General features: G+C 43.2%; 1 protein-coding gene across 6 annotated transcripts in view; it reads left to right on the plus strand.

Annotated features, from left to right (window-relative positions):
- Window positions 1-662: 662 nt before the first annotated feature.
- The window catches only part of UPF2 (UPF2 regulator of nonsense mediated mRNA decay), a gene marked incomplete at its 3' end in the record, with an annotated part of 61787 nt that continues 36860 nt past the window's right edge, over window positions 663-25589 (plus strand). For 2 of the 6 annotated variants that reach the window (XM_081210635.1, XM_081210637.1), the window contains exons 1-6: window positions 663-782; window positions 6725-7101; window positions 8562-9341; window positions 23128-23288; window positions 23582-23779; window positions 24154-24303. In XM_081210635.1, the coding sequence (XP_081066761.1) occupies window positions 720-782; window positions 6725-7101; window positions 8562-9341; window positions 23128-23288; window positions 23582-23779; window positions 24154-24303 (1729 nt within the window). In that variant the 5' untranslated portion in view covers window positions 663-719. Of the gene's footprint in view, window positions 783-904; window positions 984-1515; window positions 1665-6724; window positions 7102-8561; window positions 9342-23127; window positions 23289-23581; window positions 23780-24153; window positions 24304-25589 lie in introns of those variants that run through there. The other 4 variants (XM_081210636.1, XM_081210639.1, XM_081210638.1 and 1 more) reach the window with 3 other exon arrangements.

Genomic DNA, 25589 nt, shown 5'->3' on the forward strand with positions numbered 1-25589 from the left:
CTCCCCACATACAAAAGTCAACTGGACGGGGAATGTTACAGATAGGTAGCCGTGTTGGTCTGCCATAGTCAAAATAAAAAAATTCCTTCCAGTAGCACCTTAAAGACCAACTAAGTTAGTTCTTGGTATGAGCTTTCGTGGGCATGCACACTTCTTCAGATACACACATACATACAGTGTATCTGAAGAAGTGTGCATGCACACGAAAGCTCATACCAAGAACTAACTTAGTTGGTCTTTAAGGTGCTACTGGAAGGAATTTTTTTATTTGGACGGGGAATGTGAGCGGACACTGTCCTCCACCATATCTGAGGATAGCAGGTTTGGTTAAGGGATACAGCTAAACTAGCTATACATTTTTGCAGTGTGCATTACTTACTACTTGCGTCTCAAGAAAGAAGCAAATTTCGCTATGTTTAGGAGGAGAGCGCGTGCACGCTTACGCCCGAGGCGCGCTCCCTGGGACGCGGCACCTCGGACTCGGGGAACCGTCGGCTCTGGGCCCGAGTTCCCCAGGGAGCAAAAGAGCGCCTTGCACCGCCTCGCTTTCAAAAGCTTGGGCGGAGGAGGCTTCTTAGCTCCACCCCTCCTCCCCCCCGCCCTCCGGAGAGGCCCCGCCCCTCGGGCACTTCCGCCTTCCCTTGGTAACCAAAGCACGGGGTTGCCCCGCTCTCCCCTCTCCGTCCCAAGGACCCCGCCAGCCAGAGCTGTCCTGGGTGATGCCTGGCAAGCGGCCGCCCCTGTTCTCAGCAGCCCGTCCCGGGAAGGGACCGCGTCCGCCGGTAGGTGAACCCTCAGACCAATCTTTCCCATCACCCTTCACCCTGGACCGAAAGGCGGGTGGCGGCGGGGTTGCTTCCGAGCAGGCGACGCCGAGGGCAGCCTGGGGGGCGGGGTCCTCGTTTGCGGGGGGGGGGAGAAGAAGAAGAGGCTGGCGGAGCTGGAGCTGCAGAAGCTGGAACCGATGTTTACAGCGGGCCGAGGTAACCGCCCCTTCACCGTCCTCCGTCGGGGGAGATGGAGGGGGCTGCTCGGGGGGGGGCGTCGAGATGGGGAGCCCCGGGCGGGACGGGCCTGGTCGGGGCGCCGCGGGACAGGGAGCCCGAGGACGGAGCCCTCCGCGGGGCTGCCGGGGGGCGGGGAGGGGAGGCCTCTGCCGCCGCGCGAGGGGGGCGGCCGGGAAGGCGGCGCTTCTGGCTTCCTGCGGCGGCATCTTCACCTGCGCGGCGGGGGGGGGGGGTCCCGCTGCCTGAAAGTGACAGGTGTGGGGAAGCCGAGCAGGAGGGCGGGGTGTGGAATGGCGCCCCCTCTCTGGAGTCGGTCGTGGAAGAGGTCTCCTTTTAAATTAATAGTAGTAATAATAATAGTAAAAATGTGTTAAAGAAGGTATTATCTGAATAAGAACGAAAGCGGAGAGAAAAGGAGACGCGGAGGCCTCTCTCCCAGGAAGTGGCGGAGCCTCCCCGGGGAGCTCCGTGGAAGAAGAGGTCTTTGAGGGAGCCAAGCCGCCGCGCGGGGACGGGCAGGACGGACGTTATTGCCTTGTTTACTTGAAAGGAAAGGCCGGCCTTTCCATACTCGGGGAGGTTGCCCATGTCCGCAGACAGCCCGGCTGCTTCAGTCCTTGGCCGCTTCCGTTGCCAGTAGCCCTGCCATTGTGGAAGGTGAGCGGACCAAGATGCTCCCAGTGGTTGTGATGCTTCCCAGGGTGTGAAGTGGCGAGTGACAAAAGCTCATCTGGTGGGGCAGAAGTTTTGCACTGTGCCAAAGTTCTGTGTTCTCTTCTTCAGCTCTTGCTTGTTCTTAGGCTTGTCTAAAGCTGTCAAAAGCTTGGTCTAATTATTATTATTATTATTATTATTATTATTATTATTATTATTATTACTATTACAGAATTGTTCTCAATACTCTATTCCTTGCTGTTCTGAAATAAATCTGTATGGCAAGCTGCTCTCTTCCTTGCTGTTTTGCCCATGGGCTCTCCCTTCACGTTCTCTTTCCAATAGCTTTAAATAGTTAACTCAAACATGTATAGTGCCATTCCTTCTTTCAAGTGTTTTCTGAAGCAATTCATTGTGATTTAGGATTAATAGTGTCCACAATTCACAGCAGTTTAGGATTGTTCTAAATTTAGGATTTTACTTACAACTATGGTTCAACTATGCTTTGTTTTGCTTTTAGTTCTTCACAAAGCTGCAGTTCTGGGCATGCGCACAGACTGAACACAGTAGGACTTAAAGCATTGGTTAAATATACATAATATCAGGCTGCTGTAGTTTGCTGATCTGAGATATTATCTCTGCCAGTTGTTTCAATAAGTTAAGTGACAAAGATAATGCAATTAGAATGTGCATGTAGACTTTCTTGTCTACTGTGACGTGGTAAGCAACAGTGCAGTGTATGAGAGAGGTTGGGAAAGTTAGTGACACATTGCTTATTCTCAAAAAGCATGTACTTGTATTTAGAATGCTTTAATATGGCTTACTAGGAACCATGCGGGATTGCTGCTGTTGGGTCTCATGTACTTTATACCCTAGTGACAGTGTCTAAGTATGTACACAGCATTATGACCTGAAAGAAGAATTTTCATAGGATCATAGGGCTGTAAGGGATCTAAAGAGCGTTCAGTCTGAACACTTGCCCCTAAGACAGGAAGCTCCTTATACATATCTTGGGTTAGTCATTTGGTGTGTGTGTTTTTAAACCACTTTGGTCAAATATTGAAAACAATTTATTAGAATTCTTACAGAATTCTACAGACCTGTGCTTACTACAGCCCCTACCATTACCTGGGTGTTATAAGGGAATTAACAAATGGCAGGGGGTTGGACTCGATGGCCCTTGTGGTCTCTTCCAACTCTATGATTCTATGAAATGTAATCAGTTGTTAAAGTTATTGATGTTATGCAAATATGTTCATACTTCTACCCCTAAACCACAGTAAATAGTGTAGCTGTTGTACCTTTTGAAAATGGCATCAAACAAACAAAACATATGTAGTAACAAGATAAAATTCAGTTTTACACTGCTGAGTAGAGAGCAGGATGTCCCTACTCTTGAATGAAATTGCATATTTGGGAGTAATGGTCCATGTTTTCTACAGCTCCACATACCTTTTGTCTATCTTGTATCAGAGGATGTGAAAATGCTATTTAAAAGGTAGGACCTCTACTTACACTTGTTTGTGGCTTGACAGGATATTTGACATAGTCAAATAAAAGGCAATCAATAGACCAGCACCAGCCTGTCCACGTCACATGCAGATTAATCCATCTCATCCATATTACTATGCCACAAGCAGAGAGCAGAGGCGCGCGCGCGTGTGCGCGCGCACACACACACACACACATATATATATATATATATCTGTATATATATATATCTGTATATATATCTATATATCTGTTTGCCCCAGGACATATTTTTATAGAAAGGAAGGTTATAAATGCTGAAAATATATGTATATCTGAGGTGTCTATGAGGTTTGAGGAATTACTAGGTAAAATAATGTTCATGGCTCAGTTTAGTGAGCCAGGTTATATATTTTAGGGAAAGATATGCATTCATTCTGCCCCCTCCTTACAGTAGGGGGAAGATATTGAAGAAATTTTGAAAGCTCATACAAAAAAGTCTTTTGTATTTAAAAATAATCCAGGAATCTAAAAAGTGTATAAAAAATACTTTAGATGTAGTGTTTCTGAGCTGTTTGAATAATGAAACTTGACAGTACATACGTTGATGAAAGGTTTCAGAGGATGTTCTCAGTTGATCTTTAGCTAGCACAACTTAACTTCCTTGCAGGGCTCAACTTCTGCTATGTTTTCATTGTCTTCCTTCCTTGCATGCAAGTAAATAGTACACATTTCTTTGCCAGACTATGGAAAATCACTCTACGTGTGTGTGTTGTAGGAAAGAGCTTCTTGGTAATTAGCCATTAGATTCTTTTTATCCATCAGACTTCCTTTAGTTTGATTGTGTTCCAATATTACTCAAGGACAGGCAGCACCTGAGATTTGTCCACAAAAGAAATGAATATGCATTGCTTTGAGGACAATTGCTGTTGTGCTGTAACTTAAAATACTGCACTGTAATTAACAGTGGTTTCAGAATTTTTTAAAGTGGTGTTGGTTTTAACCTGGTAATTCTTTAATCGAAAAACAAGCTTTTAACAGAAGTTATGTTACAGTTCATTTCTTTTCTAGATTTTCATATGCTTTCATTTGTGAACTTCAGTTTATCACCTAGTGATCAGCTTTGCTGGGAACTTGAAGTTTTGTTTGTAAAACTTTCTATCAGGATCTCCATAAAGGGGTGGCTTATTGATATAAAATGGACCAGATCAGGCCTGCACAACTATTTCAAGTGACGTGTGCACATAAATATGCATGCTTCCTACTGATAGTCACCTGAAGAGAATTAATTACAAATTTGATTTTAGATCATATGAATATTGTAACCATTCCAGTTCTTAAATTTTGGGCTATTACTATCTTCATTCATCATATTGCTAATTTTATGAAGCAATCCATTTTAAAAGTTGAAAACTTTCGATAGAGAAATAAAATAGTGGAACTCTTTTGGACAACATTTCAACCCATATCACTGCCTAGGACTAGGTATATAAAGCTTGGTTGTCAAAGAGTAAAGTACGAATGGGGAGAAAGCATTTATTAGAGGTCATGGAATGGGAATCGTTTTTGAAAAGATGGATGTGAATGCAGCTTTAAGTATAGTGCTTTTGTTTTGCACTAATAATACATCAATTTCAGGGTGAATATACAAGGGCTATTGTTTCATGCTTTGTATCTGGGTTGGGAAGAAATGGGTCTTGAGCGGAGTAAAAAGCTCTGGGTGCAAAAGAAACAGCCAAGGTGAGCAGAAGTAGTTAGTTCTACTCCAAAGTTATTTGTATACACTGTCGTAACAGCAGTAGAGTACTACTACTGCTTCTTCGGTGTTAAATTACAACTGATAAAGTGTTATAAATGGCGTAGGAGTGTTAATGTTGCATTGGCTAGAAGATGTTCAGTAGTAGATCCATCAATGAAGTAGTGTCAATGCTTAAAAACAACTGATGTGGTAATTCTCACTGTTTTTCAGGCATGCTTAAGAGTAGACAGAGATCTGGAATGTAACTAATGGAGTGCAAAACTGACTGTAATACTTGTTTTTATCAAACAATTATTAGGTGGTAAATATCCTGTTTGTTGTCTAGTAGTAACAACTAACTGATGTAGTCTTGGGTTTTTTCTTCTAGATTTTAATGGTGAACATACGTTTTAATGCGTGTGCTGTAAGAATTCAGAGCTTAGTTTTGAAGGCACTTCAGTGTGCATCTTATTGGAATGTTGTGGTTTTAACCTATCTAATAGTGAATTGCTCGTTTTAAAGAATCTTAAAGAGCTAGTATTTTTAGGAGTGGAATAAGAAAGTTCTATCAAAAATAGGTAGCAACTGTATCCCTCCTCCCAACTAAGGAGATGGTGCACCAGTCTAATGCATTTACTTAAACTTCCTTAATTGTTTGCAGGTTTTGTTCTTTAATTGTCTCAGTGTGCAGCTTTGAATTAGAGCATTCAATACACTACTGTAAAGGTGTACATAATACTCAGACGTGCATGATGATTTGTTTAACTCGGAGGAGCTTATCAGGTCCATACAATGAGTTTGTAAGTTCCATAGCTTATTCGCTTGAAAGGAATTATGTGTATTTTCACGAACGTGCTAGAAAATAAGTTATAGTTGTGTGTAAAGTTGTCAGTCCTTGAACAATAGATCACTGTTGGTCTACTACGAGTATATTACCCAAAATTTCCTTCTCTAATGATAAACCACTTATAAGCAGATATTTTGAAAATGTTTTCAATCAAGCAACTTTTTTGCTTATTTTATTTAATTGAAGTAACTTGGTTATAGTCAGGCATATAGAAAAAGCAATTGCTGGTGTGCTATTGTAGTTCCTTTTGTTAAGCTGCTGTGACTTTAGTCCTCTGATTGTGACACTTGGTTAAAAAAAGGCAATCCAGTGTATATTATTGAGAGTGGAATTAACTGTTACGGGAGACAGGGGCTTCCAGTGGACACAGTATCCTCATTTCAAGGTCTGCCTTCCCCAGCAAGTAGAAAACTTCCTCTAGGTCATGGTTCTGTATTTTTCTTCACCACCAGAAGCCGGTGATGACAAACGGGAAGTCAAAACTCAAGATGCCACCATATGTAAGGGAAGGAATATAATTTATTACAGGAGTTTGTTTCTGGTGGTAGCTCGATGTTCTGCCCTCAGCTGTTCATGGTTTTGCTATTGTGTCAGAGGCCCCAAAACCCTGAGCTGAGTTGAGATGACTACTTTAGACAGCAGATTGGGGGTGTAAACTGTAGAATGAGAAAGGGAGGGACTCAATTGTACAGCTTCTCATTTCAGTGGGATTTGTGTAGGAGAACTTTCTGTAGATTGTACCTCATGTTTATTAGTGAGAAGAAGGATACCATTTGGATTTACTTTATCGGTTATCAAAATGTCTTGGGCTGCTTCTGTTATGTACTGTGGGCTGAAGGAAGGCATTTGTGCATTTAGCAGTACTTATCACCTTCCACTAATAATCAAGCCAGTTTGACAGCACATAGCTCTGGAAAAAATATCCATTCATAGTTTAGAAACAACATTTTGAGGCCTTGATTATTAACTTGTGAATTCAATGACAATGTGTTGTTAATAATTTTTCAGATCTGCCTGGGTAACATAATGCCAGCAGAGCGTAAGAAGTCGGCAAGCATGGAAGAAAAAGAAACATCATTAAGTAATAAAGATAAGGAGTTCAACGAGAGGCGGTCAGGTAGCAGCCGGGACAAACCCAAAGAGGATGTCAGGCTTGGCATGAAGAGAGAAATGTTAAAACCACCTGAAGATAAAAAGAAAAAACTGGAGGAGGAGAAACGGAAAAAAGAAGACAAGGAGCGGAAGAAAAAAGATGATGAGAAGATAAAATCTGAAGAAGAGCAGAAGAAGAAAGAGGAGGAAGAAAAGCAAAAACTTGAAGAGGAGAGAAAAAAGCAGGAAGAAGAAGTAAAGCGACAACAAGAAGAGGCAGCTGCCCAGCTGAAGTAAGACTTTATTATTTATTTGCTGCTAGTACCTAGGTTTTCACACTCTATAAGAGAGGGTGCTGGGACACAGATGGGGAAGCACAGGGAGCTAAGGATTGGGTGGGTTGAATAGCTCCATGGAAATTGTAAGGGAAGTTGCTCCATTTGAAAGAAGAGCTGCGTTTTCCCCTTGTGTAGAAGAAATGCTTGCTACTAGGTTGTTGGGCTATGGAAGTACAATACAAATAGACAAGCCCCACTTCAAAAAGCTTAAGAAATACTGATGCCTAGGAACCCAATATAACTAGTTCTGTGCACCCAAGGTAGCTTTCTCCTTGTGTTCCTCAAACTACAGAACTATTTTTCCACATCATAAGCCACTCTTGGAGCATAGTAGACTTTGCTAAGTGGTTTGTGATATGGGAGGTTTGCTGGTCAAATACAGTAGGAAACCCCAATGGAAATGCCCAACAGAGCTCTTTAGATGCTGGTCTGAGTATTCGTGGAAAATTTCTGACTGACAAGCTACTTCATTTTCAAAGGGTTGCTGGTTAGAAGCATCACTTCATTACAGTGGTACCTCTGGTTGTGAACGAGATCCGTTCCAGAGGCCCGTTTGCAACATGAGTAGAACGCAACCCGCGTCTGCGCATGCGCGGGTCGTGATTCACCGCTTCTGCACATGCGCACGACGTCATTTTGCATGTCTGTGAATGCGCGAGCAGTGAAACCCGGAAATAACCCTTTCCGGTACTTGCGGGTTGCCGCGGGACGCAACCTGAAAACGTTCAACCTGAAGCAAACTTAATATGAGGTATGACTGTATAACAATAATGTCATTTTAAAATGTTGCAGTACAGATATAAGGAAAAAATAAAGCAAGATTACTTGTTTAATGAATTTTGCAATTCATTAGGAAATTCTTTTATCTGCACTTTACTGCTTTAAAATTAGTGCTATCAGCAGACTGAATAAATTTGTTGATTACTCAGACTAGTTCCGATTTAAATTTGCATATACTGAAAGCATTTTTAATAACAAAAAACATACTCTTAGACAGTGAATGTATATGTTGCAGCTGGCACCATCTTAGTGAAACGGTCCCTTGCGAGAGTGAAAGAGGAAAGAGGAAATTTTCTAAGATGGCGCCTGCCATCTGTAATCTTCATACATTCTTGGGTGAAATCCAGTGCTGCATCCACTTGACCAACAGGCGTTCACCCTCCTCGTCTCTCCCCTGCAACTGTCCAAGTCCACCCAAACCTCCTCTAGAGGGTCCCCTAAACTTCCAGAGCAGATTTTGGGAGGGCGGGTAGGAGAGGAAGGTGAAGTCTGTTTTGTTGCCACAAAGACGTCATTTATTGCAACCTTTAAATAAAAAATATGTTGCTCTGTTAATTAGGCTTGCCTTTTTAGTCTATTACAATGTTTAAAATTTCAGCCCTACTTAAACACAATATTCTTCATATTCTGTTTAGAGAGAAAGAAGAAGCCCATCAGCTCCACCAAGAAGCTTGGGAGCGCCACCAAGCAAGAAAGGAACTCCGAAGTAAAAACCAGAATGCATCAGACAGCCGCCCTGAAGAGAACTTCTTTAGCAGGCTGGATTCAAGTCTCAAGAAGAACACTGCCTTTGTTAAGAAGTTAAAAACTATCACAGAACAGCAGAGAGACTCCTTGTCCCATGACTTTAATGGCCTCAATTTAAGCAAGTACATTGCAGAGGCTGTTGCTTCTATAGTGGAAGCAAAACTGAAAATATCAGATGTGAATTGCGCTGTGCACTTGTGTTCTCTGTTCCATCAACGTTATGCTGATTTTGCTCCATCACTACTTCAAGTCTGGAAGAAACATTTTGAAGCCAGGAAAGAAGAGAAGACATCCAACATTACTAAACTAAGAACAGACTTGCGGTTTATTGCAGAATTGACAATAGTTGGGATTTTCACTGATAAGGAAGGCTTGTCTTTAATCTATGAACAAGTAAAAAACATTATTAATGCTGATCGCGAATCCCACACCCATGTCTCAGTGGTTATTAGCTTTTGTCGGCACTGTGGAGATGACATTGCTGGATTGGTACCAAGGAAGGTTAAAAGTGCATCAGATAAATTTAACTTGAGTTTTCCTCCCAGTGAAATCATTAGCCCAGAAAAACAACAGCCTTTCCAAAATCTGCTGAAAGAGTACTTTACATCTTTGACCAAACATCTGAAAAGGGACCACAGGGAACTGCAAAATATTGAAAGACAAAACAGGTAATGTTTTAAATGCTCTTAAATGAATTGACAGGTTTCTAATACTTGCTAGAGTTTCAAAATGGATTGGGTAAAACTTTTTTCCGCCCCAAGAGACCACAAAGTATAATTTCATGCTTTGAGGTTTGAATTGAGAAATGGACTAACATTACAATCCTACATGTCAGAAGCAAGTCCCAGTGAGTTCAGCGGGGCTTACTCCCAGGTAAATTCTCAGTAGATCCACTGAAATTAATGTGCCCAAAGTCATGTCTGTTAATTTAAATGGGTCTACTCTGAGTATGATGTTGGATGCAACCCTTAGTTTTATAACCATCTTGTAGGTTTAACAGTGTCTTCTGCCTCTGATTTGGAATTATTCACATTGTAATTTAGGAATGTGCTAGCTTTTTTTAAAAAAATAAATCCCTAGCAGCTTCTGTTTTTCCTACACTCTAGTTTACAATATTAAGTATTTTACAGCCTCCTAAATTTCATTGTGCCTGCTTTCCCTTAGTAAGCCTTTGGGATACCCTAAAATATGGTTAATGGGGGTGGAGGAACAGCAGCTGCATTCTAAACTGGACCTTCATCCAAAACATGGGTTTGAGGGAGGTGTACATTAAAACCAAACAATCAATACAATCATTAATCTTTTTTTAAAAGTAAAATCAAAACATAGAGGTGGTAATCTGTCATGGATGCATTACTTGAGATTTCTGCATTGCAGGAAGTTGGACTAGATGACCCTCAGGGTCCCTTCCAGTACTACTATTCTATGTGTCTATAACAAAATCAAAGACACCAATAACAATTCAAAAACTATTTAAAAACTGTGAGTGATACTCAGTATTATTCATACTCAAGAGTAGATATGTTAAAATCATTGGACTTGAAACTTTTGGTGGGTGGGTCTACACTAATGTACCATATACACTCGAGTATAAGCTGACTTTCAGCACATTTTTTATGCTGAAAAAACCTGCCTTGGCTTATACTCGAGTGAGGTGGGCGGCAGCAGCGGAGGGATGAGCGACCTAAAAGGAGCCCTTTCTCACCGCTGGTCCCGCCGCTGCCACCCGCCTCTCACAGGGGCAGGCACAGGAGGTGCGGTTGGGAGAGGCGCTGCGCTGTGCCTGTCCCAACCGCGGCTCCTATGCCTGCTCTTGCGAGCGGCAGAGGCAGCAGGGATGAGTGGCCCGAAAGCAGCCCTTTCGGGCTGCTTTTTTTCCTCAACCGCTGCCGCCACCACCAGGTTTGTGGTGTGGTGAACCGGCTTATACTTGAGTCAATAAGTTATCCCAGTTTTTTGTGCTAAAATTAGGTGCCACTGCTTATATTCGGGTCGGCTTATGCTCGAGTACATATGGTAGTTAGATATTGCCCTGCATTCCTTACGAATTGTTTGCAGATTTGTATAGAAGAGAAGTGGATGGGGTAAGTGTGGGATAGGGCCACATAAATTTAGGGAAATGGGGCATTGAGAAAGGTAAGGGAAGTTATGTGTAACCAGAGAAGCATGATACAATATCACATAGAATCATAGAGTTGGAAGAGACCACAAGGGCCATCGAGTCCAAGCCCCTGCCAAGCAGGAAACACCATCAGAGCACTCCTGACATATGGTTGTCAAGCCTCTGCTTAAAGACCTCCAAAGCAGGAGACTCCACCACACTCCTTGGCAGCAAATTCCACTGTCGAACAGCTCTTACTGTCAGGAAGTTCTTCCTAATGTTTAGGTGGAATCTTCTTTCTTGTAGTTTGGATCCATTGCTCCGTGTCCATAAGTATGTGTATGGATGTTTAATTCTGCAGGAATGGTAAATCCATGTGTGTGATGGCTCATTCCAACACCTGTGTTTCCTGACTTGCCCCACCTCGACTATTTCATTATCTTCCTCTTGTGCATTACATTTAATGAATAAAATAGAGTTTTTAAATTGCTGACTTTGAAGCTATTACTTTAAGAGTACAGGTTCCCCATTGGCATGAAAGAACATTTTCCTCCCCCCTCAGATGATACATCCAGCTTGTAATTTTGTGGATAGCATTGGGTGTATTGCCAGCATAGGTCTGCAAATAGTCTCGATCAAAATATTGAGGTGCACCTGCAAACTCTGGACTCATTGCACTGAAAGAACTTGCTCGTCTGCAACATTTCTCTGAATGAGCAGTTCTGTATTGGCATCTGTCTGTCTCGAGAGACAATGAAGCAATGCGCCTTTGGGGGTGAAGTCAAGCTGTTGAAAAGTTGTGGCGACTGCTGTGGCTGTGGAGACTGTTCTGGTAGATACATGCTCATTTGCAGCTGGGGCAGATGAAAGCATCCAGTTGTGTTGCTGCAGGTGCACCATAGCGTTTCTTCTCTCTGGGCTCCTCCCATAGGTCATTTCTCCTTTGGTCACTACTATGGACACATGACTTGTCTGCCTGTCTCCAGGCACTGTGGTTGTCTGCAAGATTCCCACATGGCAGGGCTGGTGTTGCCAACCTTCATGTCATGTTTGCAGACATCTTTGTAACACAGAGTTGGTCTGCCAACTGGCCTGGTGCTTAAAACTAGCTCCCTGCAGAGCACGTCCTTGGGCATCCTGCCACCTTCCAGTCTGTGGACATGACCAAGCCAGTGTAGACAGGAGTGTGAACACACTGAGAATGTTGCTTAGGAGAGCACATCTTTCTTTGGAATTTTGTCCTGCCATGTGATATCCCAAATTCTCCTGATGCAGCACATGTGGAAGGTGTTAAGGTGTTGCTCCTGACAGTTATAAGTTGCTCATGACTCCCTTCTAGAAATCAATGTGTTCAGCACACAAGCCTGGTAGAGCTTCACCTTAGTACTGGACGTTAGCATCACATTCTTCCATACCATTTTGGAGAGGCGACCCATTGTCATAGCTGCCTTGCCAATACGCTTGTTCAGCTCAGCATTGATTTAGAGATTGCTGGTTACGGTGGCTGACCATAAGGCCTTTGTCAGGTCTATGAAGGTGCTTCTGCTGTTGGCATTTCTGCTGCAGGTGGTTCAGTGAGACAATGACATCTACTGTTGAGCTCTGAGCTCTAAAGTCACATTGTGACTAGGGCTTGACCCTCCAGCAAGTGACTATAATATGTTGTGAACTACATGGGCGAAGGCTTTCCGCACGTTACTCAGCAGAGAGATCCCACAGTAGTTGTTGCTTTTGTTCTTGCTGGAGTCACACATGTCTTGTGGCATGGATCCTTGCTCCCATCACTGCAAGAGGAGGCTGTGGAGGTTTGTAATGAGGAAAGTATTTAAGCTGGCTTTCAGCACTTCTGTTGGGGTTCTATCCTGTCCTGGGGCTTTACCACATGCCTGAGAGTTGATAGCATCCTATAACTCGTCAAGGGAGGGAGGAACATCCCGCTCTTCTAAGACAAGCAGAATCTGGATACTTTTAATTGCAGAGCCCATGTTTTCCTGCGAGTACTATTATTGATAGTGTTCTGCCCATTGCTTCATTTGCTTGCTGTGATCTGTGATGATATCTTCTGACAAGGTTTTCAGCGGTGCAGTTTTCTTGATTGTTGGTCCAAAGGCTTTCTTCATGCCTTCGTACATTTTGTGAGTGTTCCAGTGTCAGCAGCGAGTTGGATGCTGTGGCACAGCTTTAGCCAGTAGTCATTGGCACATCATCTACCAATCTGCTGAGCATCACTTCTTGTCTTTCTCATTGTAGAAAGTCTCTTTTCACAAGGAGCATGCTTGTAGTTCAGGAGAGCCTCACACTTTGCAGCAATAACAGGTTCCATGTCCTTTATACTGGCCTCAGACCAGTCAAGGGTCTGTTGCTCTCTCTTGCCAAGGAAGACCTAGCTGTGCTGTAAATTTCTCGCTGTTGTGGTTCCACCTTGCTTTGACACTATTTCTGGGGCAGTTCAGTAGAGCTTGTTTAACAGAATCAGAGAAGCAGACACGAAGGTCAGGTATGACTGTTCTAGCACTGTTGATTTGAGGGCCACACTTAATGCTTTGTAATATAGACCTCCTAGGGACACGGGTGGCGCTGTGGGTAAAACCTCAGTGCCTAGGACTTGCTGATCGCATGGTCGGCGGTTTGAATCCCCGCGGCGGGGTGCGCTCCCGTCGTTCGGTCCCAGCGCCTGCCAACCTAGCAGTTCGAAAGCACCTCCGGGTGCAAGTAGATAAATAGGGACCACTTACCAGCGGGAAGGTAAACGGTGTTCCGTGTGCTGCGGTGGCTCGCCAGATGCAGCTTGTCACGCTGGCCACGTGACCCGGAAGTGTCTGCGGACAGCGCTGGCTCCCGGCCTATAGAGTGAGATGAGCGCACAACCCTAGAGTCTGGCAAGGAGTGCTCTGATAGTGTTTCCTGCTTGGCAGGGGGTTGGACTCGATGGCCCTTGTGGTCTCTTCCAATTCTATGATTCTAAGACTGGCCCGTACGGGCAGGGGTACCTTTACCTTTACCTTTTAATATAGGCCTTCTTTGGCTGGAGAGGGATCTTGCTCACTACCAGGGACTGATCCATGTTGCAATTGGCTCTGTGGTAGCTCTGTGTGACACGGAGTGTGTGACACCGATCGCTTGGTGACAATCAAGTCCAGTTGGTGCCAGTGGCCTGACCTTGGATGTCTCCAGGACACGACGTGTTTTGCCTTGGTAGTGAAGAACATGTTTGTGATGCAGAGGTTGCGATATGAGCACAGCTCAAGCAGACTTTGTCCGTTCTCGTTCATGCTGCCAATACCAAAGTAGCCTATGCAGTTGTCACATGTGTGATTATCTTTCCCATGGCATTGAAATATCCCAGCAGGATAGGTGTTCACAATCTGGGACCCTCCTGACAGCCTGGTCTAGTTCCTCATAGAACTGGTCTTTGGTTTGTAAGGCTAAGGAGTAACTTCCTACACAAATCCGGAGTGGAGTCCCTAAGGCAGTTGGATTGTGTCCTGTATGCCTCTTTCCAACAACTCCTGCATCCAAGCTGGTGTCAGGCATATTGCTCTGCTTTTTTCTGGACCACATCAGCAACAACCCAGGACCTCCATACACACTGCCCTGGCTTGCACCCCAGAGAGGTCACTTTGGTGCTGCAAACACAGAAAAACAAAACGAGGTGGCAGTCACGAGTTATAAGATCAACCTGATTGGTGTATGGTACAAGTGCTCCTGGTTGCTCCCATTGGTGGGAGGGGAGAGATCATTATGTCGAGATTTCTGCATTTGTGAGAACTCATTTATGAGAAAGGCTTCAGGAGTAAACCTCAAGGAAAACTCAGTACCTGCTGCCTTGTGGGACATCTTCAGGAGAAGAAAAGGCAGTTCTGTAAAGAAGAGGTATTCGTTAGTGAACACTGTAAGCAAGTGTTTACAGAGCAGTTGCTTTCTGGAGCATAGTGCTTTGAGACGCCAACTGAGATACTGTGTTAACAGCTTTTTCATCCTAGCTGCATGCTACTGAATGTGTACAGGGTCACTTCCTAACTGCCAGTCTGAAGCAGAGGCAGAGCTTTGATGTCTAGCTACCAATATCCAGTGTTCACCCCTTGTGTTCATCCCTTGCTTGCTTTCCTTCCATTCTGGGTCTAAAAAGAATAGAATTGTGAATGTTTAATCACCTGCGCGAGTAACCGTACATTTGCATATTACTATTATTTATTATATTTGTTAGTCAGTTTTCTTACCAAGTATTTCAAGCAACTTACATAAAAATCAGTTAAAATCCTAAAGACACAATATATTGTATTTTTCTGTGTATAACACAACCCAATATATTTTTTCTGGGTATAACATGACCCCTTTTGTAAGTTCACTGAGATGTTGAGAACTGGTGCTGTAACTCACCACGTATTGGCACTCACTACGTACTCTTTTAGGCCAGGAAGAGCAGGCAAGCAGTCTCCTCGCTGATGTTCCCTGCTACCGCTGTGGCTTCAGCTCTTGCTTACTTACTGTATTTACTTGTGTAAAAGACAACCCCCAATTTATCACTAAAAAATTTCAGGGGGAAAATGTCATCTTATACATGGGAAAATACAGTACGTAAAAAGAGTAAATACACAACTAAATAAAAAAGCATATCTGCAGGTCCTACCCACTAAAAGAGGCATAGAATCATAGAATCATAGAATCATAGAATCATAGAGTTGGAAGAGACCACAAGGGCCATCGAGTCCAACCCCCTGCCAAGCAGGAAACACCATCAGAGCACTCCTGACATATGGTTGTCAAGCCTCTGCTTAAAGACCTCCAAAGTAGGAGACTCCACCACACTCCTTGGCAGCAAATTCCACTGTCGAACAGCTCTTACTGTCAGGAAGTTCTTCCTAATGTTTAGGTGGAATCTTCTTTCTTGTAGTTTGGATCCATTGCTCCGTGTCCGCTTCTCTGGAGCAGCAGAAAACAACCTTTCTCCCTCCTCTTTAAGAGGAGGCAATGCCACTCTTAAAAGTTAAGGGCCAAAAGTCTGGGGGAAAAGAAAATTCTTTGCCTGGCACCTAAACCTGGTTACAGATGGCACCAGGTGCCCTAGGGAGAGCATTCCACAAGCAAAAGACCACTCCTGAAAAGGCCTGTTCTCATGTCCTCTCCCTCTGAACCTCCCATGGAGGGGGACACAAAGAAGGGTGATGACCACAGGATCCAGGTTGGTTCATGTGGGGAAAAGTGGTCCTTGAAGTAATGGGGTCTTGAGCCACATAAGGCTTTATAGGTCAAAATCAGCTAGTGCAGTCCTGCCAGTATGGGTTTTATATATTCTGACTATCATACGCCAGTCAGCAGTCTGGCTGTCAAATTCTGGTAATGTGAGATGGGCTGCTTCAAGTGGCAAGTTTTGGGGGCACTGTTAAAGGATATCACATTGCCACCTGTTTAGTTTCTTCTCATAGTTTCCATCACTTTTGTGAATATGTGTTAGATTTGAATTTTCTTTTGTAAGCACTTTCTAATGACTTGCTATATGGTCAGATATGTTTGTTAATGTGCTCTTTGGCAATGACACCTGTAATAATTGCTCTGAGCTTAGAGCCCCTTTGGGTGCATTCAGGTTTTTGGAAATATTTAAATGAACCCTGAATTGTGGCACTCACTCACAAAATGCTTGTGTACTTTGCCCATTCTTGTCTGGCTGCTCATCTTTAAATTTAGAACCAATGGTGCTTTGAGTACATCTAAAAGAGACCTGTTGAGATTGTTCATAGTACATTACAGTGGTACCTTGGGATGCAAACAGCATCCGTTCCGCAGCCCCATTCGCATCCTGAACGGAATGTAAGATGCAACAGCGCGCGTGCACGGGTCACGTTTCACCACTTCCGTGCATGCACGTGACGTCATTTTGACTGCGCATGCGGGAGCGGCGAAACCCAGAACTAATGTGCTCGTTTACTTCCGGGTCGCCGCCGAGCGCAACCCGAAAATACTTATCCTGAAGCATATTTATTCCGAGGTATGACTATACTGTATTATTCTTTTTCGTATTGTGACTTCTCACTGTGCAAAAATGCTATTTTTTCCTTCTAGCACACTTAAAGAAAACATCCCTGTCCAAAATGGCTTTATTTAAAATTGAATAATCCCCTACATGTGCCTTGGTCTCCTTAGTGAAAGGGAGGGATAGTAATGTAATTGATTCTCAGCTGATTAACACTTACCAATCAGATGACTTATTCCCTTGTTCTGATTATCAGGAGATGATGTTATTCCTTGGTCCTGCTCCAATCCTCTTAATTAATCCAAGTACAGTGGTACCTCGGGTTAAGTACTTAATTCGTTCCGGAGGTCTGTTCTTAACCTGAAACTGTTCTTAACCTGAAGCACCACTTTAGCTAATGGGGCCTCCCGCTGCCGCCGTGCGATTTCTGTTCTCATCCTGAAGCAAAGTTCTTAACCTGAGGTACTATTTCTGGGTTAGCGGTGTCTGTAACCTGAGGTACCACTGTACAACACTTCCAATCTTAATCCTTTATTTTAACAGCAACTGGTGTGATGACATTCGTTCGTATTTAGCTATTCCATATTCATTAAGTTTGCAAGCAGTTTATATCCTGTACCTTTCTGTGAAATAGTTGTTTGTATTTGTCCTTCCCTTCATGTTGTAATCAATCAATCATCTTCAGCATCCTCTCCACCCCCAAGGGCTGAATTCTCATTACGCCACAGCCTTATGCCATCTTGCCTTTTCAAACCAAAAGTGAACTGGCATCTGACCATGGCTCCAGGCAGACTTCCAACATTTTCTTCTTTCAACCTTTCTAATCTACTAACAAGCTGGTGTCTCACCAAAGCCATAATAAATCAAAGTTAGAGCCCCCTTTAGAAGGTAATTCCACCAATCCTCACAACATTTTCACACAGTCTATTCATTCAAATAATCCATAAAAAATTATGAAGTTCTTGTTAATTCCCTCTTGCATTCCATTAACAGTTCTAATTAGTGGTTTTTTTCTGGGGGAATGCGAGGGTGCGCATACCCCTAAACATTTTGTGAATCTAAGTTTGGCCTCATTGAGGGGCAGTATTTCAATATGAGTAGGAAAAGGAGAGTACCCCTAAACATTTTTTTAAAGAAAAAAGTACTGGTTGTAATCCATTGATAATTATATTCCATTAGTAATTCTTCTTCAGTGAAGATTTGCTGAATCATAAAACAACAAATATAATGTAGAGAACAAAGGCTCCCCTTCACTTACATTCCAATCCAATTACGGCCAAAATCCTCTCCAGATCAAAACCGTGGCGGATTCATTTAGAAGGTTATCTTGTCTCCTTCATCCAGTACACACCTGTTTCTTTAGTCCAAATTCAAATCCATCTTAAGAGAACGGAAGGACCTCTGCTCATGGTGACCGTGTTGGAGAGTTTCCAATATGTGAAGTGCTATGCACTCAGCGTCCCTGCCCCCGCATTCCGTTGGAACGAGAGGCAGATATCGGATGATCTGCAAGTGAGAGCTCACCCCCCGACGGGGGGGGGGGGCTTGCAAGGATAATTACTCTCAAATTATCCTTAATTGGTTGCACGGCCGGTGTCCACTATTGTGGGAGCCGCTGTTCACTCTGGCGGAAATTGCCGGAAGTCCAGGCTTGAATTGAGTTTGATCCCTTCATCTCCGTTTGCATCCATGCACTCAGTCATCAAATTCATGCTGCCATCGTTCAATACTAGCCGGCTGCCTGCCACATTTTGCGACTGGCAACCAACCTTTTGTGACTGGCTGGAGATGTCCAAGTGCCACCCTTGCCACCTAGCATCGGCAAGATAGGAAAGCATTCATCTTTTGCTGCTGAGCTACTTTTCTAGAACACCTGATTTGCTTGGCAGCAAAATAAAATATTTTATTTATTTTTGCTGCTGCGCTGCTGGCTGAATCAGGTGTTTTGCGAAGTAGCGTGGCAGCGAAAGACATAGCTAACCTACAGATCACCTGATTCTCCCGGCGGCTTTTTGTTTTGTTTTGTTTTGCCGGGTTGCCTGATCTGGTAGCGTTGCAGCAAAATAATACTAGTAATAAACATAAAAAGGTGCCTAGAAATTTTGTTTTGGTGCCCACAACCTAGGTTCCGGGAGCCACATGGCTCCTAGCTTTCATATCCCAGTTTCTAACACTGCTGATTTCCCTCCTAATTCACTAGCCTCTGTTTGAACAGCTTGCTTGCTTGCTTGTTTATTTGTTTATTAAATTTGAATGCCACTTTTCATCCAGAGATCCCAGGATGGTTCGCAGCATAAAAATGCAAGATAGAAACACAAAATACATAATAAAAACAATAAGAACAAACCAAACTAATAACCTCCCCCCCCAAAAAAAAACACCACACATATAAAATAATATAGGATGTTAATCGGCTTAAGGCCTGGTTGAAGAGTAACCTTTTTGCCTGGTGCCTAAAGGTATATAATGAAGGCTCCAGATGCACCTCCTAGGGGAGAGTTTTACCCATTGTACCTTGCTGCCTCCTCCTGGAATTCCTTCCTAAAACCTCTCTGGTGTCACCACCCTTCAAAATCTGCCTCTCTTGTGAAGCCCTTAGTTTAAACTTCATTATTCAGCATGAATATGTAGTTATATGTATGTAACTGGACTTGACACTCAATATGCCAGCAAGTTTGGAAAACTCAGCAGTGGCCAGAGGATTGGAGAAGATCAGTCTACATCCCAATCCCAAAGAAGGGCAGTGCCAAAGAATGCTCCAACTACCGCACAATTGCACTCATTTCACACGCTAGCAAGGTTATGCTTAAAATTCTACAAGGCAGGCTCAAGCAGTATGTGGACCGAGAACTCCCAGAAGTGCAAGCTGGATTTAGAAGAGGCAGAGGAATCATAGAATCATAGAATCATAGAGTTGGAAGAGACCACAAGGGCCATCGAGTCCAACCCCCTGCCAAGCAGGAAACACCATCAGAGCACTCCTGACATATGATTGTCAAGCCTCTGCTTAAAGACCTCCAAAGAAGGAGACTCCACCACACTCCTTGGCAGCAAATTCCACTGTCGAACAGCTCTTACTGTCAGGAAGTTCTTCCTAATGTTTAGGTGGAATCTTCTTTCTTGTAGTTTGGATCCATTGCTCCGTGTCCGCTTCTCTGGAGCAGCAGAAAACAACCTTTCTCCCTCCTCTATATGACATCCTTTTATATATTTGAACATGGCTATCATATCACCCCTTAACCTCCTCTTCTCCAGGCTAAACATGCCCAACTCCCTTAGCCGTTCCTCATAAGGCATCGTTTCCAGGCCTTTGACCATTTTGGTTGCCCTCCTCTGGACATGTTCCAGTTTGTCAGTGCCCTTCTTGAATTGTGGTGCCCAGAACTGGACACAGTACTCCAGGTGAGGTCTGACCAGAGCAGAATACAGTGGCACTATTACTTCCCTTGATCTAGATGCTATACTCCTATTGATGCAGCCCAGAATTGCATTGGCTTTTTTAGCTGCCGCGTCACACTGTTGGCTCATGTCAAGTTTGTGGTCAACCAAGACTCCTAGATCCTTTTCACATGTACTGCTCTCAAGCCAGGTGTCCCCCATCTTGTATTTGTGCCTCTCATTTTTTTTGCCCAAGTGCAATACTTTACATTTCTCCCTGTTAAAATTCATCTTGTTTGTTTTTGCCCAGTTCTCTAATCTGTCAAGGTCGTTTTGAAGTGTGATCCTGTCCTCTGGGGTGTTAGCCACCCCTCCCAGTTTGGTGTCATCTGCAAATTTGATCAGGATGCCCTTGAGTCCATCATCCAAGTCGTTGATAAAGATGTTGAATAAGACCGGGCCCAAGACAGAACCCTGTGGCACCCCACTAGTCACTCTTCTCCAGGATGAAGAGGAACCATTGATGAGCACCCTTTGGGTTCGGTCAGTCAGCCAGTTACAAATCCACTGAGTGGTAGCATAGTCAAGACCGCATTTTACCAGCTTCTTTACAAGAATATCATGGGGCACCTTGTCAAATGCCTTACTGAAATCAAGGTAGGCTATATCCACTGCGTTCCCTTCATCTACCAGGCTTGTAATTCTGTCAAAAAACGAGATCAGGTTAGTCTGACATGACTTATTTTTCAGAAATCCATGCTGACTATTGGTGATCACAGCATTCCTTTCTAGGTGCTCACAGACTGTTTGCTTAATGATCTGCTCCAGAATCTTCCCTGGTATTGATGTCAGACTGACTGGGCGGTAATTATTTGGGTCCTCTCTTTTCCCCTTTTTGAAAATAGGGACAACATTTGCCCTCCTCCAATCTGCCGGGACTTCGCCTGTTCTCCAGGAATTCTCAAAGATGACTGCCAGTGGTTCTGAGATCACATTTGCCAGTTCTTTTAATACTCTTGGATGCAGTTCATCTGGCCCTGGAGACTTGAATACATCTAAACTAGCCAAGTATTCTTGTACTATCTCCTTAGTTATTCTGGGCTGTGTTTCCTCTGCTGAATCATTTGCTCCAAATTCTTCAGGTCGGGCATTGTTTTCTTTATCGGAGAAGACTGAGGCAAAGAAGGCATTGAGTTCAGCCCTTTCTGTGTCCCCTGTTTGCATTTCACCATCTTCTCCTCTGAGTGACCCCACTGTTTCTTTGTTCTTCCTTTTGCTACGAACATACCCGTAAAAGCCTTTTTTGTTGCTTTTAACCTCTCTAGCAAGCCTGAGTTCATTCTGTGCTTTAGCTTTTCTGACTTTGTGTCTACACGTGCTGGCTATTTGTTTGAATTCCTCTTTGGTGGTTTCCCCCCTTTTCCATTTTTTGTACACATCCTTTTTAAATCTTAACTCAGTTAAAAGTTCTTTAGATAGCCACCCTGGCTTCTTTAGGCGTCTCCCTGCTTATTTAACTTATATGCAGAATTCATCATGCGAAAGGCTGGGCTGGATGAATCCCTAGCCGGAATTAAGATTGCCGGAAGAAATATCAACAACCTCAGATATGCAGATGACACAACCTTGATGACAGAAAGTGATGAGGAATTAAAGAACCTTTTATTGAGGGTGAAAGAGGAGAGCACAAAATATGGTCTGAAGCTCAACATCAAAAAAAGAAGATCATGGCCACTGGTCCCATCACCTCCTGGCAAATAGAAGGGGAAGAAATGGAGGCAGTGAGAGATTTTACTTTCTTGTGCTCCATGATCACAGCAGATGGTGACAGCAGCCACAAAATTAAAAGACACCTGCTCCTTGGGAGAAAGGTAATGGCAAACCTAGATAGCATTTTAAAAAGCAGAGACATCACCTTGCCAACAAAGGTCCGTATAGTAAAAGCTATGGTTTTCCCAGTGGTGATGTATGGAAGTGAGAGCTGGACCATAAAGAAGGCTGATCGCCGAAGAATTGATGCTTTTGAATTACGGTGCTGGAGGAGACTCTTGAGAGTCCCATGGACTGCAAGAAGATCCAACCTCTCCATTCTGAAGGAAATCAGCCCTGAGTGCTCACTGGAAGGACAGATCGTGAAGCTGAGGCTCCAATACTTTGGCCACCTCATGAGAAGAGAAGACTCCCTGGGAAAGACCCTGATGTTGGGAAAGATGGAGGGCACAAGGAGAAGGGGACGACAGAGGACGAGATGGTTGGACGGTGTTCTCGAAGCTACCAGCATGAGCTTGACCAAACTGCAGGAGGCAGTGGAAGACAGGAGTGCCTGGCGTGCTCTGGTCCAGGGGGTCACGAAGAGGTGGACACGACTAAACAACAACAGCAATAACAACAACTGGACTTGATCACATCCATTCCTTTTCTTCCCCATGTCTCCCTCCTATTATTTGTCCCATTATTGAAATTTGTATTTCAGCCTCCAGGGTTCTAGCTATGCTTGCATAACTTTTAAGTACAATCATTGTTTTGGCCAAAATATGGGGTATAATTTGAAAATAAAAGTGAATCAATACTATAAGTAGTAATAGCTATGAGAAAGTGAAGAATGCGAATTTATTTTATGTCAAAGGTGTTGATAATTATTTTTGGAGCAGCTTACAAATAGGTTGCTGCTGAAAACGTATGGCTTCAAAGAAAACATTTTTTGCTCTTACTGATCATATACTGATCTTTTTCTTTAAAGATTGCAAAGCAGCTTTATCCTCCCTTTTTATGGGCTCAGTAATACGATTTTTAATAGTCAAATATTTGTTGATGTTGAATATTTTTAATGGATTTTAACTCTGAATTATTCTAAGAAGAATTAAAATCTAGAGTTACAATTGTTTGTTCATATTTAAAATCATAGAATCATAGAGTTGGAATAGACCACAAGGGCCATCGAGTCCAACCCCCTGCCAAGCAGGAAACAGCATCATTGCTCTTTTTTCTTGGTTTATATTTCTAGGCGTATTCTGCACTCTAAAGGAGAGTTGAGTGAAGATCGGCATAAGCAGTATGAAGAATTTGCTATGTCCTATCAAAAGTTGTTGGCAAACTCCCAGTCTTTAGCTGATCTCCTGGATGAAAATATGCCTGATCTCCCACAGGATAAACCAGTGCCTGAAGGTATGGAATTTCCTAGTTCAGAAGGCAAACTTTTTAGTTCTGATGGAAACACAAAAGCATATTAATAGCTGTTCTTCTCCCCCTTTTTTTGAGAATGAAAACAAAGCAAAGTGAGCAACTTCTTGTGATCATTTTGTTGCTTTCTTCCTAGTATTGCTTCTTGGTGTGTCTGTTCTTTACTTTGCAATCCCCACTGATTTCATCCTTGTGTATATTAGAAGGAATTATGTGACAAATTGATACAGGTACTGAAATCTGCTGTAATACATAACATTCTGCTTTTTATATTCCAGAACATGGGCCTGGCATTGACATTTTTACCCCAGGCAAACCTGGTGAATATGATTTGGAGGGGGGCATCTGGGAGGATGAAGATGCTCGAAACTTCTATGAGAACCTAATTGACTTAAAAGCATTTGTGCCGGCTATTTTGTTCAAGGATAACGAAAAATGTTCCCAGATTAAGGACTCTGGTAAAGATGATTCTAGAGGTACATTTTTATTTTTTTTCAACATTGTTTTAGAAGTTGCGATAGAGAGGGTAGTAGCATTTTATCCTGATCCATGTATATGCTAGCTCTGCAGCACAAGTGTATCTTCTTAACAAATTGCACTTTGCTATTATGATACCTATGCCTACTGAGAAATCACATGAAAACTTTATTTTCTTGGAGGAGTAAGAACAGTGCTTAAAACTTATTGAAAAATGAAGCTGTTCTAAGAGGCAGTTTAAGTGTCAGTGATTAAAGAGACACTCGCTCTCTGTATTATATTTTCTTCAGAAACTGTAAACTATGAACATGGAGGGTCAAGGGGCCAGGTAAAAATTGGGAAAAGTATGTACATCTTACTATTTTTAAAACAGAGTTAAAAGAAACTAAGGAAAACAAAGATGTGTCTGGTACTGATGATCTGGATTTGGACCTGGAGAATCTGGACATTAATGACGATGCTCTTGAATTAGACTGTGGTGATGAAGCAGAAGATCTCACAAAAAAGCTTCTTGATGAACAAGGTAAAAATAATATGGAGAGGTATATTTTTGTCTTTATTAGTTTTCCTAAATTGAATTTATTACCAAGCCAATCTATAGCAATGCGTATAATTTTTTTCACGGTATTGACAAAACTGTGGATACGCTACTTCATTTTGGAAGCATTTGCGATTGTGCACAATAGTACTTTCATCCACTCTGTTACATGACCTCTTTTTAGTGTTTCCACGACCAAAGATGCTTCTGTGCCTCAGCCAGGGAATTGCTTTCAGTGAACTAATCTTCATTACTACTAGGGCATGCTGTCAGTAATACTTGTTCCCTGTAATTTGATATCATTGCCTGTCAGCAGAAAAATTGCTCCTTGGCAAGGGTTCATTAGTAATGCCACGGGAGCATGTTCTTAGTGGGATGCGGGTGGTGCTGTGGGTAAAACCTCAGCGCCTAGGACTTGCTGACCGCATGGTCGGCGGTTCGAATCCCCGCGGCGGGGTGAGCTCCCGTCTTTCAGTCCCAGCTCCTGCCCACCTAGCAGTTCGAAAGCACTCCTAAGTGCAAGTAGATAAATAGGTACCGCTTTATAGCGGGAAGGTAAACGGCGTTTCCGTGTGCTGCGCTGGTGCTGGCTCACCAGTTGCAGCTTCGTCACGCTGGCCACGTGACCCGGAAGTGTCTTCAGACAGCGCTGGCCCCCAGCCTCTTAAGTGAGATGGGCGCACAACCCTAGACTTGGACACGACTGGCCCGTACGGGCAGGGGTACCTTTACCTTTTAGCATGTTCTGCTTCCTTACACAACCCAGCGGTGGCATACCTAGATGTGGTAAACAGCTGTTGAAACTGGTGCAGGCTATTTTCTATATTATTGAATTGATGTGAGATTTTTCACTGAGAAGCATGGGAAATTTTGTTTCTAAACACAGTGAGGTAATGATTACTCAGCTGTTCAAAACAATATATCTTCTTGATGTAGAAAGCAATAAGATTTTGTTTGATCTTATCAAAGTGTTACCACATTTCCCCATTAGGATAGCCATTTGCATGGCTTTTTATTAACATCCAGTTAGCATGGGACAGTAAACCAAACATGGCTAAGTATGGACGTACAAGTGTGCAGGTACTCAAAACAGAAATCCTGTCCACTTTGCTCCTCCCCTGCTCCTCCTGCTGCTGCTGCTGCTGCCATGCTTTCGGTCACTCCAGACAAACCACAAACTGCAGCCAAGGTTTCTTTTTGGATTACCAGTCTTGGTCTGTCTAAAGTGAAACAAACATCAAGCCTGGGTTCAGATGTACTGTTAAGCCAAG

This window comes from Podarcis bocagei, assembly GCF_964188305.1.
Source record: "Podarcis bocagei genome assembly, chromosome: 10".
Lineage (NCBI taxonomy): Eukaryota > Metazoa > Chordata > Lepidosauria > Squamata > Lacertidae > Podarcis > Podarcis bocagei.